Below are 17318 nucleotides of genomic sequence, written 5' to 3'. Positions count from 1 at the left end.
AGTCGCAGTTCTAACCTAACCTAACCCACTTTTCTAGCACAAGTTTGTTTCTGTATGGTCGCAGTTCTAACCTAACCTAACCCACTTTTCTAGCACAAGTTTGTTTCTATATGGTCGCAGTTCTAACCTAACCAAACCCACTTTTCTAGCACAAGTTTGTTTCTGTATGGTCGCAGTTCTAACCTAACCTAACCCACTTTTCTAGCACAAGTTTGTTTCTGTATGGCCGCAGTTCTAACCTAACCTAACCCACTTTTCTAGCAAATGTTTGTTTCCGTGACGTAACCTAACCAATTTTTTTTACAATGATATTTGGGAACATGACATTTCGATGTCGCGTTAGCATCGGATTTATGAAAAGGTGGTTAACGAAACGGTTGTCGAATGATAAGATTGGCAACCGTTCTTCTGGTTATTGAGTTTCTATAAAATGGTATTAGGGAAAATGACATTTCGATGTTACGTGGCATGGGATTTATAAAAAGGTGGTTAACAAATCGGTTGTCAAATGATAAAGTTGGCAACCGTTCTTCTGGATATTGAATTTCGGGAAAACGATAATGTGGGATAGCAAACTAGCGACATATTGAAAGTATGGTAAACAATGTATTTGGATTATAAAAATTCTGTCAACCGTTTTCGGACAAGTGATAATCGGACAAAAGATTTTCGAAACATCGATAGGTTACCAATAATTTATGTCGGACCGTTTAGCTTTTTTGGTTAATTGTTACCAATTTTGAGAATCACACCTTTTTTTGCGCCACAATGGAAAAGGCCGTTTTCGGAAATTTTTGATTGGCTATAGAGTCTTTCAAAAGTAGAATATCAAAACAATCAAAACTGTCTGACACAGATAAAAATAATAACAATCTGTGTTTAAAAAAACATTGCTCTATCTTCAAAAACCAGGGAGGAAATAGTCGAGACCGTATGTATGGAAAATTGACCCCTACCGTATCGTCTTAACTCGCTCGTGCTATCATCGTGTCTCCTTTATTTACACGGGAGGGACTATAATTTGTCCCTTTCTATCGCCAAAAGCTCATCACTTCGTCGCTTGTGGTGATACCAATGCCTTAAGCCAAAAGTCTAATACAAAAACCTATTTCTTTTTTCGCAATACTTCGCTATTATTTGCTGCTCCTTATCGTAAGGACAATATATTTTGTACTTAGCATTTTCTGTGACAATGACAGTCTTATTATTTTTCTGTGTCAGAATAAAATTTCATGGCGTTGCGTTGCTATTTTGTTTGATGTTGAACATAGAATTGAAAATAGAAACAACTTTTCTATTTCTGAAATTAGGGATACCCCCATTTGCCAGAATTTCATTTGCCATAATTTTATTTGCCATCCTATTCAACAATCATAATATTGTTTCTCATAACATCTTATGCCATAATCATTGTTTACTATATTAATCTAGTGCCAGAAACTTTGTTTCCCATAAAGTCAGTTTCCATAATGTCATTTGTCAGAATCATCGAAATCCGTAATTACCACATTCCATACCATCATTTGTCATACAAATTAGCGTCCAGAAAAGTCAATTTCCATAATGTGCTTTGGCAGAATGGAAAACTACTATAATAGGTACTAGAAGGACTAGAGAATGAAACTGCTATCAGAAAGTAGGTTAGGTTAGGTTAGAACTGTGACCCCCTGGAAAATGAAACTGCTATCAGAAAGTAGGTTAGGTTAGAACTGTGAACCTCTGGAAAAGGAAACTGCTTGAAAAGTAGGTTAGGTTAGGTTAGGTTAGAACTGTGACCCCCCGGAAAATGAAAATACTATCAGACAGTAGGTTAGGTTAGGTTAGAACTGCGACCCCCTGGAAAATGAAACTGCTATCAGAAAGTAGGTTAGGTTAGGTTAGAACTGTGACCCGGTCCTCGTAAATCACCTCCAGCTGGTGCTCAAATTATGGTAGGCGGAGTTACCATCGATATTCAGCCAACGATGAAATATCTGGGGCTCTTTCTTGATAGCCGGTGGAACTTCAAAGAGCACTTCAAGCGCCTGGCTCCAAAACTTCTGGGCGCAGCTGGAGCTTTAAGTCGTCTTTTACCAAATGTGGGAGGGCCAAACGTTGGTTGCCGTCGCCTTTATACGATGGTGGTGCGATCAATGGCGCTATACGGAGCGCCCATATGGGTAGATGCCCTTAATGGCGACAATAAAAGGCTTCTCCGGAGACCCCAAAGGATCATGGCGGTAAGAGTAATCAGGGGGTATCGCACCATCTCTTGTGAGGCGGCATGTGCATTGGCTGGGACCCCACCCTGGGACTTAGAGGCTGAAGCTCTAGCAGATATATATTGGCGAATCTCAGAGTCAAGAGCTAGTAATCAAGAGCCTATGTTCGAGGAAGTAAAACGTTGGAGAATGGATGCTCGCGATGCTGTTCTTCGTGAATGGAGTGACAGGCTGGAATTTCCCACTGCTGGCCACTGGACTGTGAACGCGATTCAGCCTGTTATTAAAGAATGGGTTGGGAGACAATTCGGGGTCGTATCGTTCCATCTCACACAGGTGCTTTCGGGTCACGGGTGTTTCGGCAAATACCTATGTGAGCGATCTAAGAGGGAGCCCACGCCAGCGTGTCATCACTGCAATAGTATAGAAGATACGGCGCAGCACACGCTGGCGGAATGCCCAGGCTGGGAGGAGCACCGGAATGAATTGGTTGCGGTGGTTGGAGGAGATTTGTCGTTGCAAGCCACCATTAAGGCAATGACCCAAAATAAAACATGTTTTAAGGCCATGATCTCATTTTGCGAAGCTGTCATGGCCGAAAAAGAATTGGCAGAGCGCGCACGGGAAGAAGACATCGATGCTCACCCGTTGCGGCGTAAACGAGCTGGGCGGAGGCGGGTCGCCCATGACCGTCGCTTGCCGCCTTAACGAGGACCTCTGGGTGGCAGTCACGGGGACGACTGTCACCTGATAAAATGAAGGTTCTCGTGGTGAGGGTATTCTTCGATGCCCCTTTACTGGCGGATAATCTATATATCTTATGTCGGGGCTTAACAGCCGTTTGCTGGGGGGCATGGTAGCGTACAGCTGTATTTCCCATGTCCTCTAATACAGCACTGAGGTGTAAGACGGGGGGGTTGTTTAGTGGGTAAACTTGGGTAAAGGAGTCCCACATAACCACTCGGGTTCATCCCCGTACCCGAGTGGTATGCGTAACAGCATTTTTCCCCTCCGAGAAAAAAAAAAAAAAAAAAAAAGGTTAGAACTGTGACCCCCTGGAGAATGAAACTGCTGGAAAAGTAGGTTAGGTTAGGTTAGAACTGTGACCCCTGGAAAATGAAACTGCTATCAGAAAGTAGGTTAGGTTAGGTAATAATATGGGCAACAATAAATATGGCAATAATTGCTTATGGCGTCTGAATATTCTATGAAACCATATTATTATTGGAGGTTGCATATGTATGCATTATACTGGCATAAAGTAAACCATTACTTATGTGACAGCAGTTTGAATATTTATGTTTTGTACGTTGTGTTTGTAAATACGTCACTCAAAATATATTGCTCGCCACGTAAACTAGTATTTCCATTGGTATCCACACTCTGCCTAACCCCGTATAACCGGTAAATAACAATAGGTTACAACGGTTTTTTCTATGTCTGTGTACAGTCAGGTACGAAAGTTAGAAATTTAATTTTTTATTTTATGTACCGAGTTCAAACGTGTACAAAACTGATAATATAAAATACTTATGTCCATTATACGTAATAGTTTAAGAGGGTGTATTGGAGGTTGCATATGTATGCATTATACTGGCATAAAGTAAACCATTACTTATGTGACAGCAGTTTGAATATTTATGTTTTGTACGTTGTGTTTGTAAATATGTCACTCTAAATATATTGCTCGCCACGTAAACTAGTATTTCCATTGGTATCCACACTCTGCCTAACCCCGTATAACCGGTAAATAACAATAGGTTACAATAATTATTGCACTTAATAATATGGCTAACAAATAGTATGGCATTGTATGATTATGGAAGGTAATATTCGGATAAACAACGAGTATGTCATATGATTTTTATGGTAAACAAATCATTCGGGCAAATGAAATTCAGGCAAGTTAGATTCGGGCAAATGAATATTATGTTAAATGACTGTCGGGCAAACAATAGACAACCCTGAAATTAATGCACCTAAAGTATACTTAATGAAAAATAGTGTTATTAACCTAATACGATAATTAAATATGTCATAGGTACGGAGGAAGTTTTCTAAACATAAATCTTGGAAGTCATTTGTGGTACGAACGCAATTGATTGACATTATTTTACTTTTTTATCGACTTTTCGACGTTTTTACCAACATTCACAGTCAGTCAGATCGAAACTTAAAAAAACTAAGGTCAATATGGGAAAGTGTGTTATGAGGAGAAATGTGACATTTGACCATTGTACTCATTGTCATACGTGTTTTTTGGCGAATTCATGCTTTTGCTAGTTACTTGCTACAGTTGCTACTCATGATTAGTGGTAAACGTACACTGAGAGAAAATACAACCAGTTTTCATGTTCGTTCAACAAGTTTTTTGGTTAAAATAGCGCCTACGTGCTCTTTGGTTCAAACAACAAGCTACTTGTCATTTGAATCGGCAATATATTTGAATCAACAAGTCGATTTTATAAAAACAACCTGACATATTATATTGTTTTAAGCATACGTTTGGCTGATTCAAACGAATAAACCGCAACAAGTCGAACTTGTTAAATTCACATTATTTTGACCGTTCTGTTCAGATTCGTCGCAGCGTAGATAACAAACAAGCAAGAATACGAATGTTGACGAGTTATAATGAATGCGATGTCAGTGGATGCGGCATAGCTGTGCACACTACAGATGTTATTTGTTGATTGTTTAGATGGTTTTATTTGTAGTAATTTCGTTTGTTATAATATATGTTTAATATATGTATTTAAGCATTTATTTATATTATTAACATGATTTTATTACAATTTTATTTGTTTAATTATTTATTAAGATTATTATAGTTATTTATATATTATAAGTTTTTTAAATGTTTTTATATATTGCACATAATTATAATAGATATTTTTTATATTTACATATAAGTAGGTATTCTTATAAATGAAATATTTCGCGATCTGGTGGGCTTTTTTACTAGTTTTATAATATATACTTTTAATGTTTTTATTTATTTTACAGAATTATAATTTTTATTTTTATAATTTTAAAGGTTCTGGTGGCCTTTTTTTTTACTAGTTTTTTTTTTAATAATAAATTAATATAAATTAGTTAATTATTATACTTAATATAACAATTAAATTGATATTATTACCTATTCTAGACGTAGATTATTGAATATATGGAATTTAAGGAGTTTTTTGAATGTCATTATAGATTTGGCCTCCTTAACACGTTCGCGGACGCTCAGTCACCCCTCTGGGACACCAATATTTTGTATGGGAATTTTTCGACTGCTATAGCATACCTGTCCTTAGACAGCTTATATTAGGGTTATTATGTGACGAGGAACGCTATAGCATTCGGATGCTATAGCATACCTGACAAAATACAGAGGTAAAATGTGATCTTATGTGACACCGTATGCTATAGCATACGATGCTATAGCATACCGTGACACAATACTGAGTCAAAATGTGATCTTATATGACACCGTATGCTATAGCATACGATCCGTAGATGGTGATACAGCAGATTCATTCTGTAAAATCATATCAAATAAAACATTTAGTGTTTCTGGCTGCGGGGATGATGCCCACAAATAAAAGTATAAAGCTTGTTCACGAATACAGAGTTTTTTGGTACAAGAATAATTGTCTAAATGTGTATCTCCTACAGACTCTTTTGGAGTACCTAACTTTCGTCAGAACTGTAGTCACCCGTTTCGTCATTGAGACTAGAATAATGTTTGTTCAAACCTGCTGTTGTATAGGTGCTAAAGGCCTTCGTTTGGTGCGATGATTTCTGGGTAGAACTTATCCACTACCTCTCACTACGCGATGATTCGCCCAGCTTTATATACTATTTTACAAGCATCTAAACCAAGTTCAAGTAGTTAAACACCAACAAAATTCACTCTAAAAGACATAATTTAACGTAAACAGTCAGTATCAACCAGAAATAGGGTTTATTCACAATTATATGAGCAAAGCAATGAGTAAGTACGAAGGAAATTACTCAAATAATAGGTATAAACATGCCTCGGTTTTCTTAATTTATCGTAACCAAAATCACGGTGTATCATTATAAAACGACAGTGGACATGTTTGTTAACAAAACCGCAACACAAAAATATATATAAACTGTAAATATAATTACTTATGATTTTTTAAACAATCCGTAAATTACGTTTGCGCTCTAAATTTGGCCACATTTCACGGGCCAACTCCCGGTGACACTCGCGGGGCTACTGCGCAAATTTCCATACAAAGAGGTATTCTATAGCATACGCGTCACAAAAAGGTGAACTCGATCTGTGACGCCACAGCATATTTTTTAACTGCGATAAAACTATGTAATGTTGCAGTATGCATACTATGATTCTAGTGAATGGTAGAGGAAATGTTGGTGAATAATATTATACTGTGAACAAGCAGATTACTAAGCAAACAGACGCAGAAATTCAAACCAAATAACGTATTCTATAGCATACGCGTCACCAGAAGGAGTACAAAAACGTATGCTATAGAATACGCGTCCGCGAACGTGTTAATATCTTTCGGCAGCTTGTTATATATTTGCGCGCCTTCATAAATGATGCTCTTTCTTCCGTAACTTGTCCGTGGCGGCCGCAGTATTAAATTGTCCGCATTTCGTAATTTCATTTTTTGTACTTGGTGTTTTTTTGTAAAATTTATTTGTGAGTGTATATGTTTTTGAAGTATTTTACGGATCAATATGCATGTATGGTAGATATATGACTGCTGAATGTTCATAATTTTAAGAGTTTTATAAATTTTTTTAGTCTGTGTTCGGAAATTGTAGTTAAACAGGGTTTTTATCAGTTTATTTTGGGCTATTTGTATTTTAGATAAATACAAATAGCCCAAAATAAACTGATAAAAATTTATCCGTATTTGACCTTATTTATATTGAAAAACGTCACGTGCGAAGAAGCAAATCTTAACTCGCGTCGATTGAAATAAAACACTTAAATCCTTTCTGTCGTGTTTTAACGTGTCGCCACTCGGTTCGAATTTCCTCTTTTCCACACTTTTATCGTAATGTGTTGAACTAGTTTATAGTTGCTTAATCAATCAATCAAATTGAAAAAAACACCCAGTAACTTTAATAGAAGTACAGTCTGGCCAAAAATAGTAGTAAAAAAAGTGGCAACATCGTATAGTGTCGTCTCGTTTTCTCACACATACTGATTTCAAAGGAATGACACTGCAATGTTGCCACTTTTTACTTTCTAGTCTTTTGGTCAGACTGGACCCATTTCTTAGTCAACATTCGGAAAAAGAAAAGTTGTTTAAATGGGCCATTCATACAAATGCATCATAAACCATTTTGCTTACAGGCTTCCCTGGCTTTTCAGGTCAGTATTTTGCTTTGCACCTGTAGATTAGACTTTTCAGTTTTCACCTTACTTACTTCGCTGGCGCGATAACCCAAAATGAGTTTTGGCCTCCGCCACAAGAGCACGCCACTTTGCTTGGTCTTGAGCGGTATCGCGACAGCTTTCGCCGATGCTGAGCTCAGCGAGGTCTACTTCCACCCCAGTTTGGGGTAATTTTGAAAGTTACATAAAAATCACCTTTCGAAATTACCCGAGCATTTTTGTGCTTCCAAATTACCTCAATGCGCCCTATTTCACTTTAACTTTAGAAGTGGGTGCATGGACACTATAATAATATAAACATTTTTGTTTCAAAACACGGTTTCTGAACGATTTTTCTTAAATTCGTAATACCATACCTACACTTTTTGAGAAACAATTTTTAAAACAAATAAAAAGCGTTTCGAAACAAAAATATTTATAGTTATTACACAATTTAAAGTACAGTCAGTATCAGTAGTTGGAAACAACGCACCAAAAGTACTTGTGATCCTGATTTTTTTTCTAATTAAATATACCTACACCGTGTTTTTTTTTTGTTTTCCGTTAAATTCGACACGTATAGGTTCATTATCAGGAACCACCCATGTATATCACTTTTAGTTAAATTCCCGAAAAAAATCATCATTTTCGTAAATAATAAACGAATTCATTAGTGTGAGAGACCCTTAAGAATAACATTCAAGTTAGTGTCAAGTGATTGACGGCACATGTCCACACAAAATAATATATTATTAGGAATTGGTAAAGGCTGTCACACAAGTGTTCAGTAATTATCTTTATTTTTTAATAACTCGATATCCCTACGAGTTAAGTCGTTTGTTTCTTAAAGAAATTAATTTTATTTGATCAAAAGAACCTTCCCTTAAAGTTAACGGAATTCAATAAAAAAACGTTGTAGATAAATCGGAGTTAGCGCTCAGAGATGTGAAACTTTAATTGTTCTTTCCATATAAAGGCACACATCTCTTTATCATTAGCGGTTATGAATGTGTAGATACTTCTGAATTCTGAAGCGTTTGTGATCCCCTACACTGAGAGAAATTTGCATTGTGAATTTAACAAGTTCGACTTGTTGCGGTTTATCCGTTTGAATCAGCCAAACGTATGTTTAAAACAATATGTGTCAGGTTGTTTTTATAAAATCGACTTGTTGATTCAAATATATTTCCGACTCAAATGACAAGTAACTTGTTGTTTGAACCAAAGAGCACGTAGGCGCTATTTTAACCAAAAAACTTGTTGAACGAACATGAAAACTGGTTGTATTTTCTCTCAGTGTACAGATGTGCGAAAAGATTTGCCTTCTTATTATCACAGAGAAGTACGAACGTGTCATGCTATTTCAGTCAGTCTCAGTACAAGATGTACTGACATTGACCGAACTAGCATGACAAACATTTCCGGAAAAACACGAAGGAAACCTATTTCGCACTAAATCTGTACTTTTGATGATAACTATACTAGCGACTAAGATGGCCCAGTTGAAAAGAACCTTCAAAATTTCATAATCTTGTGCGTGTGAATGTTCCTTAGTTTTCTATGTTTTCACTAGCTTCTAAAATAAATCAGTTCACCTTAATTTACACTATAAAAAATTATGGACAGTCTTTTTTTTGTTTTATAATAAATTGATTTCAAAACAGACCTACTTAATTTTTGCCTTGTATTTAATTGACCGCATAATATGCATGATAATTGACAATACAGAGAATACAGTATACAGTAGAGATGAGCCGAACATTCGGTAAATATTCGGTATTCGGTGTAAGAGTATTTGTTTATTAATGTGCCTTATATTTTGATTTATCTTACTGTTATATATGAGGAAGTATTAAAGAATATCAATTGACTCATACTACACTGAGAGAAAATACAACCAGTTTTCATGTTCGTTCAACAAGTTTTTTGGTTAAAATAGCGCCTACGTGCTCTTTGGTTCAAACAACAAGCTACTTGTCATTTGAATCGGCAATATATTTGAACCAACAAGTCGATTTTATAAAAACAACCTGACACATATTGTTTTAAACATACGTTTGGCTGATTCAAATGGATAAACCGTAACAAGTCGAACTTTTTAAATTCACAATGCAAATTTCTCTCAGTGTAGTCACTGGTTCCCGCCATCTTGGATCGTTATAAAACACGGGAAATGCAGTGTCGGCTGGCCAGTTCGTGTACAAACGAGTTGTAGTGAAGAAGTCTTGAATTATCTATTGGAAATTGGTTGTTATTATCTTTGTTATAAACGAATAAAGTAGAAGTGTTGCCACAAGTAATAGTTTTCATCATCAACCTGGTATTATCCCTAATATCGGTATATTCGGCAAATTTTTCAATGTTCGTATTCAGCCGAATAGTTCGGTTACATTGCCGAATATTTACCGAATAAAAAAATAAATAAATAGCGCAACTTGTTTCGTAATTCATGGGATAATAACATCCTATTTCAGGATTCTAAGGACCAAAGGGGGTTAAAATGCGTTAAATATAAGTACCTACAATAATTATGTAAAAAAGTAAAAATAACGTAGCTTAAGAAACAAAAATCAAAATGATCTTATGCACTAAATTATAGGAACATTAAGAGCCTTAGTTAGTACCCATTACCAACCATTGAAATTTTTTTTAACTCTAAGCCAGGTATTAAATACAGTGGAACCGAATATTCGGCCGAATGTTCGGTTCGGCAAAGTCCGTATTCGGCCCATCTCTAGTATATGTACAGTATCACAGAATATATAATAGTACAAGTACAGAAGGCCCACTGCTTTGATGTTCACGAAATGCCGCCTTTTAAATGCCTACAAAATCCTAACAAAGAAACGAGCCGCACGTGCGCAGCCTCGGACGATAGGGTTGCCTATTAAAACCAATTATTACTCAGATAAAATGTTATACTATTATATTCCAGTCTTGGGTACTTTCTGAGTATATATACAGTATTTATATATTTTTGTGTAAGTCCCAACATCACAAGCCTTATTGAACTTTTCCGTGGGACTTAATCAATAGTAAATCTGTGTAAGATTGTCCTATTTTATTCATGATGTCTATTTAACTAAGTATTATTAGCCATTCACACGTGGACTGGACATCGCATATAAAACTTTAAAAAAACTCGCGACGTAAAGTAACAATAGAAAGTGCGAACGTGCGTTCTATGAGAACGCGCGCCACCCCTGATTAGGCCGCGAACTCGCGGCCGCCAGCATGTACTTGTAGCGCGGCGATAAAGTCGCGGAGTGAGCCGCCCCTGACAGTATACAGCATATAGAGAATACAGTATATTTTTACGTCAAACCATTAAACATGTTAAAGTAGGTCCCAATTTTTTTTCCAAATCATCTTTTTTTGTATGGAAGTATTTTACTTACATGAACGTGGCACTAGACAGGATACATATTATGTTTTTTTTATTAATATTATAAATGGGCTTACTCTTGACTAGCCGAAAGCAAAGACGTGGCTTACGATGGAGTGAACTCGCCCAGAAGATACCTGTTCACTCTTGATTTGAAGGTTGCCGGGTTATATCAGCTCGGAAATATAGCCGCCGGCAAGGAATTCCACTTCTTGGCAGTGCGCATAAGAAAAGAAGAAGCAAAGCGCTTCGTGCGAATTCGCGGAATATCTACCAAGTAAGGATGGAAACCGGCCGTGCGTCTAAGAGGCTGATGGTAGAATGGGGTGGTGGAATAAGCTCGTGGAGCTCTTGAGCACACTCCCTGAAGTGCAACCTGTCATCAAGATAAAAAAAAAACAAACGATTTCGAGTAAAATCTGCCCAAAAATCTATATTATTTTGAAGGCATGGCTGAGGTTGCAACTAAATATAAAAATAAAACGAAGACAAGTATAAATATTCCATTATATTAGCTCAAAGGCTCTGCACGCTTTGTAATTTAACATTCCTGGTTCGAGAGCATGCCACAGACCATTTCAACTACTAGACGGAGCATTCAGGCCAACATGCATATACAGGGTGAAATAAAAAGGACCAATTCAAACTTTGCATAGTGACTTTTAGGCCTGATCCGCCTGATTTAGACGGTGTGCGAACTCGCATGCGATTTCAGTTACATTGCGGGCTGTTGAGGTTGACATACAATTTTGCACAGCCATCAAATACCGCAATGTAATAAAACTCGTATGTGAGTTCTCGTACCATCTAAATGGGTCCTTAAGGTCATAATGGACAACTTTCATTATGGGACCAATGCTGAGATCGCAAAAAAAATTTGGCATGTATGGAACGGCCAAATTTTTTTTCCGATTTCGGCAATGGTCCCATAATGAAAGTTGTCCATTATGACCTCAAAAGCTACTATGCAAGGTTTGAACGGTCTTTTTATTTACACCGTGTATTTAATTATACTTCGCACTCCTGTAATTTTGGTATAATATTAATATTTATATATAAGGAATATTTAGGTAGGTATAAGAAGTAAGTTTTAGGGTTGAACCAGTACAGTGCCTATCATGATCGTGTTTTTATCACTTGTTACAGCATGCGTCACTTTCGCACTTACATAATTATTAGAACGTGACAGATATGATGACCAATGATAGACAACCGTCCATCTTAGCCGTGCTGGGATGTCAATATACTTAGGTACTATGTAATGGTGTAAAATTCTAGTATTTTTCCAGTAAAATTGTACATAAAAAAAATTGTATCTGTGCTCATCACACAACTAAATGCCCTTACTAATATCTATCTGGTAACCACGGGCTCTATGTAAATACGGTGTCTGTGTAGTCTATGGACCATGTTCTCCCTAGAGCAGCTTTGTTTGTGTATAAACAACAACCTTGTTTCAATTTCATTGTGCTTTGAACGCACGAAGATTCTTTTTCTGATTTCGTGAGACACTTTTTATTTGAAAACGTTTATTTCTTTTATGTTTGTAATCTTGAAAAGTTCGTATTTTAATGTACATATTATACTTTCCATTAAACATACGCACAAGTTAAACACATAATATTTTTACATACAGCACTACTTATAAAAGCATAAGTCTGTCTGTCTATAGATTTGCTTAAACCGCTAACCAGATATTACAAAAATTTCAAAATGAGGATATTTTTATTCAATATATCATCCCTTAAGACGGTAATAATAATTATCTCACTTCCTCCTCGAAAAAGAGATAATTGAGGCAACGCCTGGTAATTGATGAAAGCATTCTGTCAAACCTAATTATTATTGCCTTTTATTTTTCATCAGGCGCTTATTATGTTACTAATTCTAGGTAGACGAAGGCGCGCGTGAAAAGCTAGTAAAACAAGTAGATTTTTTATACAGGTATAGAATTGAAGTTGCGGAAGAAATGCTATTCCGAAATAGAATTATTTTTACAATGATTTTGTAAATGCAATAATAATATTTCATTTTAAGCTTATTTTATTACAATACGCAATATCTTTTCGTCGCGTGCCGAATAAAATTACAGATTAAAGGCGTCATAAAAACTGCAAAAAGATTTAAAGAATGGAAGTGCCCAGAGCTAATCTGTAAAGAGCTTAGTGAGAAATGTTCTAAGCGCTTTGGGTCCTTTTGTCCTAATTTTTATTGTTACAAATTAGAACTGTAAAGCGTGCGTAGGGAAAATGCGATTAAAAATTATTTTCAGTTGAATTAATCTGTTAACTATTGTAAATTTATTCTTATGCTATAGATAGATAGATAGATAGATAGAATACTCTTTATTGGCACACCTCAGCAAGAGATACAGAAAAAAGATACAGCGGAGACAAAACAAATGATTATAAATAGAGGCAGACAACAGGCGGTCTTATCGCTAAAGAGCTATATTTCTTTTTATAAAGCGATATGTCAAATCACTAATTTTTATTATTAAATGGTTCATAATAGGCTACTTGACCCTTTTTTTGAAGTCTATTATAAATTATTTATTACTATCCAATGAACCAAAAAAAAAAATACTACCATATTTTATTACGACTTGAAAACCACAAAAAACATTTATTAAGTTTACTTTAACTTAATTAGGCAAAAACATCATTAGTCATGTTAATCTATAGATTGTCTACGCATGACGCAAATCGAATTGAGCACAAAATTTTCTGACATTTAAGTTATGAGGCATAAAGTTCATCATGTCTGTGATTGACTCGGCATGAAGTTAAGTTAGGTTCTATGACGTCACTACACGTCTGACAGCGGTTTCGGTTGCCAAAGTTGAAATAAATATAACACACATTTTTTATCGAAAATACGTAGCCACCATACACTTTTAATACCCAAAATCTATAAAAGTTGGTTTCTTATGTCAAATACTACAGGAAACAATCATTTCTTGTGCCAAATTCGATAAGTCTAGGTAGCCTATTTAGTGTCTTCGGTCACCTATAGTTAGTGTTTTTAATTCGTTCACATTACTAGACTAACTACAGTCCCAACTAACAGACAAAAAATGGCGCACTACGTCGTAAATCGGTCGTTATTTATAACCGCCCGCTTGTATGACGAGAACCCGCCCGGCGGGTTCACCGGCATCTGACTGAACTTTCACGAGTGCCCACTAGGCGGGTTCTTGGTGTCGAACGTGTTAAAGCAAGACGAGTTATGTTCAGACAGCGTCGTGGATCACCCCCGACGCAAAAACGACGGGGTGTTATATGTTTGACGTGTCTGTCTGTTTGCGTGTGTGCCTGTCTGTGGCATCGTAGCTACCAAACGGATGAACCGATTTAGATTTAGTTTTTTTTTTGTTTGAAAGCAAAATTATTCCGGAGTGTTCTTAGCCAAGTTTCATGAAAATCTGTCTACTATGTCGGTTTTTTTTTTCAAAATTTTGATTTTTAGCAGTATTGCATTATGAAGTGGATGACCGGCTTTAAGGGATCCAAACTCTGAATTGGATGATCCAAATTGTTACAGAAAAGTTATAAAACAAACTTTTAAGTACGTAATCATGTCTTTCACCTAATCTTTTAATGAGGAAGACGAATAAAAAATATTTTTTCTCTTAATTATTTGAAGACACGATTTTATTACAAATTTACGGCGAAAAATCAGTGTTTAGTCACTGTAAGCAATATAACACGATGAAAAAAGGGCCGTTTAAACTTTGCATAGTGACTTTGACTTTTGTGAGTGCAGAGGTCATAATGAACAACTTTTATTATGGGACCAATGCTGAAATCACAAAAAATGGCTGTTTCATACACTTCGACTGTCGTAATGCCGCTCATTTTTATAGAACAGCCAAATTTTTTTCGCTATTTCAGCATTAGTCCTATATAAAAAGTTGTTCATTATGAAATCCGTTGTTCATTAGCGTGGGTAGGCCCCCAACAAGGTGGACTGATGACCTGGTGAAGGTCGCAGGAGTCCGCTGGATGCGGGTGGCGCAGGACAGGTAATTGTGGCAATCTTTGGGGGAGGCCTATGTCCAGCAGTGGACGTCTTTCGGCTGATATGATGATGATTATGATGATTATGAAATCAAAAGTCACCATGCAAGGTTTGGACGGTCCTTTTTATTGCATCCTGTATTTTATGAAATATTTATGTCATTTGAAATTATAATATCTAAGTGAAATTGTAATAGTGTTTTTTATTAAAAAAAAACTTTTAAATTAATAATATCTCATATGTCGTGAACTTTGTACGAGGATTTCACAAATCAACATTTTTTTGTTACATCCATAATATTTATATAAGCATAATATACAGAGTGGGGCCTGTAACAAAAGCAAAAAATTTAACTGTAGGCTATTCTCCTTATACTGATCAACATTTGTTCAGCGACTTTTAAAAATAACTTGTATTTTGAATTTTATCACCCTTGAAAGTTTTTTCTAAGAGGTAATGTATTGCAAATTCTGTTAAGTCTAAAGTGTGACAGACAACGTCAATGACAACAATAATGGCGTACATTGAAGCTAATATTTATTTCGTATGAAAAATTAAAAATTTAAAGACTTCATAATTTTTAAAAGTCACTGAACTAATGTTGGTCAGTTAAAGGAGTGTAGCCTACAGTTTGATTTTTTGCTTTTGTTACAGGCCCCACCCTGTATATGTTATTTTTATATTTTCTAAAATAAAAGCTACTAGTTTTCTCAACTGTTTACAACTTGCTTTTTTATTACTTTATGCTTTGTACGCTTCATGTGTTAAGTTATATTAAATATAACAGATGGTGCAAAACAAATTACGTAATAACAAAAATATATCTCATAACTTTTCTAAAGATATTAACGGGTGTAAAAGCTCAGAATACAAACGAGCCAGGTTATCTAAAAAGGTACCTATTCTAACACACACTAAACTTACGATTTATTTATTTAATTATCATTGAGGAATATACATTTCACGTATCAATAACTAACAGTGACGGGGCGTGAAAATTTTCGTTGGTAAAGCCGGAGGGGTTTTTGGAATCTGTTTTGTATGGACTTCTATAGATACTAGAGAATTTTAGGGAACCCGTTGGGAATCGAGTTGTATCGACGCTCCGCCACTGAATTAACTAACACTCTTGGCTCAATGAATAATTAGGATGTCAAAAAAAAACTAGCTACTGTAACAATACAGACTGTAATTTTTATAACTGGCCATATTTTATGGACATGATGGGATTACGTAAAAAAATACACCATTGCATATAATAATCCAGTAACAATTAATAAATATAAAGAGTAAATTAAACCATATATCAAACAGTAATATCATTAAACCATATAATATCAACCCTAGTTATCAAATAAGGTCCCATGAGTTATTACCTAACACGCAAAATTCCCCGTTGAATTTCGGTGGAATTTTTCGGATCTCGGAAATCGTTCTAATTAATCCGATATAAATTCCAAGGTCAAAGACGTCTTATCTTCAGGAAAACGCATAATATTCAACTGCCTCATTCAAATCGTGGTCTCCCAGACATTGATATGTATCTCCCTTGTTGCAGGCAAGTTCCGTCGCGAGTTCCACCGGTCGTACTTCAAATGCTTCTGCTGCTGTCACGCCCCGCTCTCCCCAGACCGAAACGGAACATCCTTCGCCCCCATCGGTAGCTCCCGTGCTGGCACAACCCGCACTGTCGTCCGTCGAAACGACTCATGCGCGTCCTACCGCCTCACACACCTCTCCCCTTCCAACCACAACAGCATCAACAGGGACTTAAGAAACACCACCTCCTTCATAGAACAAATCAACGGCAGAAGACCGAAGCTAAGAGATGACTCCATCAGCGAAGCCACCAGATTTACACTAACCACAGACGCTTGCAGAGATTGACGACCGAATCTATTCTGCAAGGAGGATGGAATAGAAACCTACATCGCTAGAAGCACCAACAGCATCGATTGCAAGCCGTACTACGATTGTTTCAAAGATAAGAAATGTTACCTCAGTGAGGAGAGGCATAGCGATACATATACTGATTATCGCGAAGATGATAATGAGTGGAAGGAACTTTTCACTGTTAAAGATAACAAAAACGGGTTTACCTTTAAATTTAACCGTAGTCTTAATAGCTGTCAGATTAAGAATAAGAGGAAAATCAACACGGTATGTTAAAGTAAGTTTTCTAGCTTTTAAATACTAGTGTTTATCGAGATCTCTGTAGCGTTCTGTACATATTATATATTCACAACGTAAATAAGTAATCCAGTCACAAAATAACATAACAGGTGATTCCATTCTTGATTAAATATTAACAGTTTTACTTATTTTTATTACAAATATTACAATT

At 36.1% G+C, this 17318-nt stretch overlaps 1 protein-coding gene across 1 annotated transcript in view; it reads left to right on the top strand.

Annotated features, from left to right (window-relative positions):
- LOC125242105 (orexin/Hypocretin receptor type 1-like) overlaps positions 1-16883 on the top strand; it is a 59505-nt gene extending 42622 nt beyond the window's left edge. Inside the window, exon 7 of the mRNA XM_048150816.1 lies at positions 16533-16883. Coding sequence (XP_048006773.1) covers positions 16533-16861 — 329 coding nt within the window. The 3' untranslated portion in view covers positions 16862-16883. The remainder of the gene's footprint in view (positions 1-16532) is intronic.
- The last annotated feature ends 435 nt before the right edge of the window (positions 16884-17318 follow it).

The sequence above is a fragment of the Leguminivora glycinivorella genome, unplaced genomic scaffold, assembly GCF_023078275.1.
Source record: "Leguminivora glycinivorella isolate SPB_JAAS2020 unplaced genomic scaffold, LegGlyc_1.1 Scaffold6, whole genome shotgun sequence".
NCBI lineage: Eukaryota > Metazoa > Arthropoda > Insecta > Lepidoptera > Tortricidae > Leguminivora > Leguminivora glycinivorella.
This window is presented reverse-complemented; position numbering and strand designations above follow the sequence as displayed.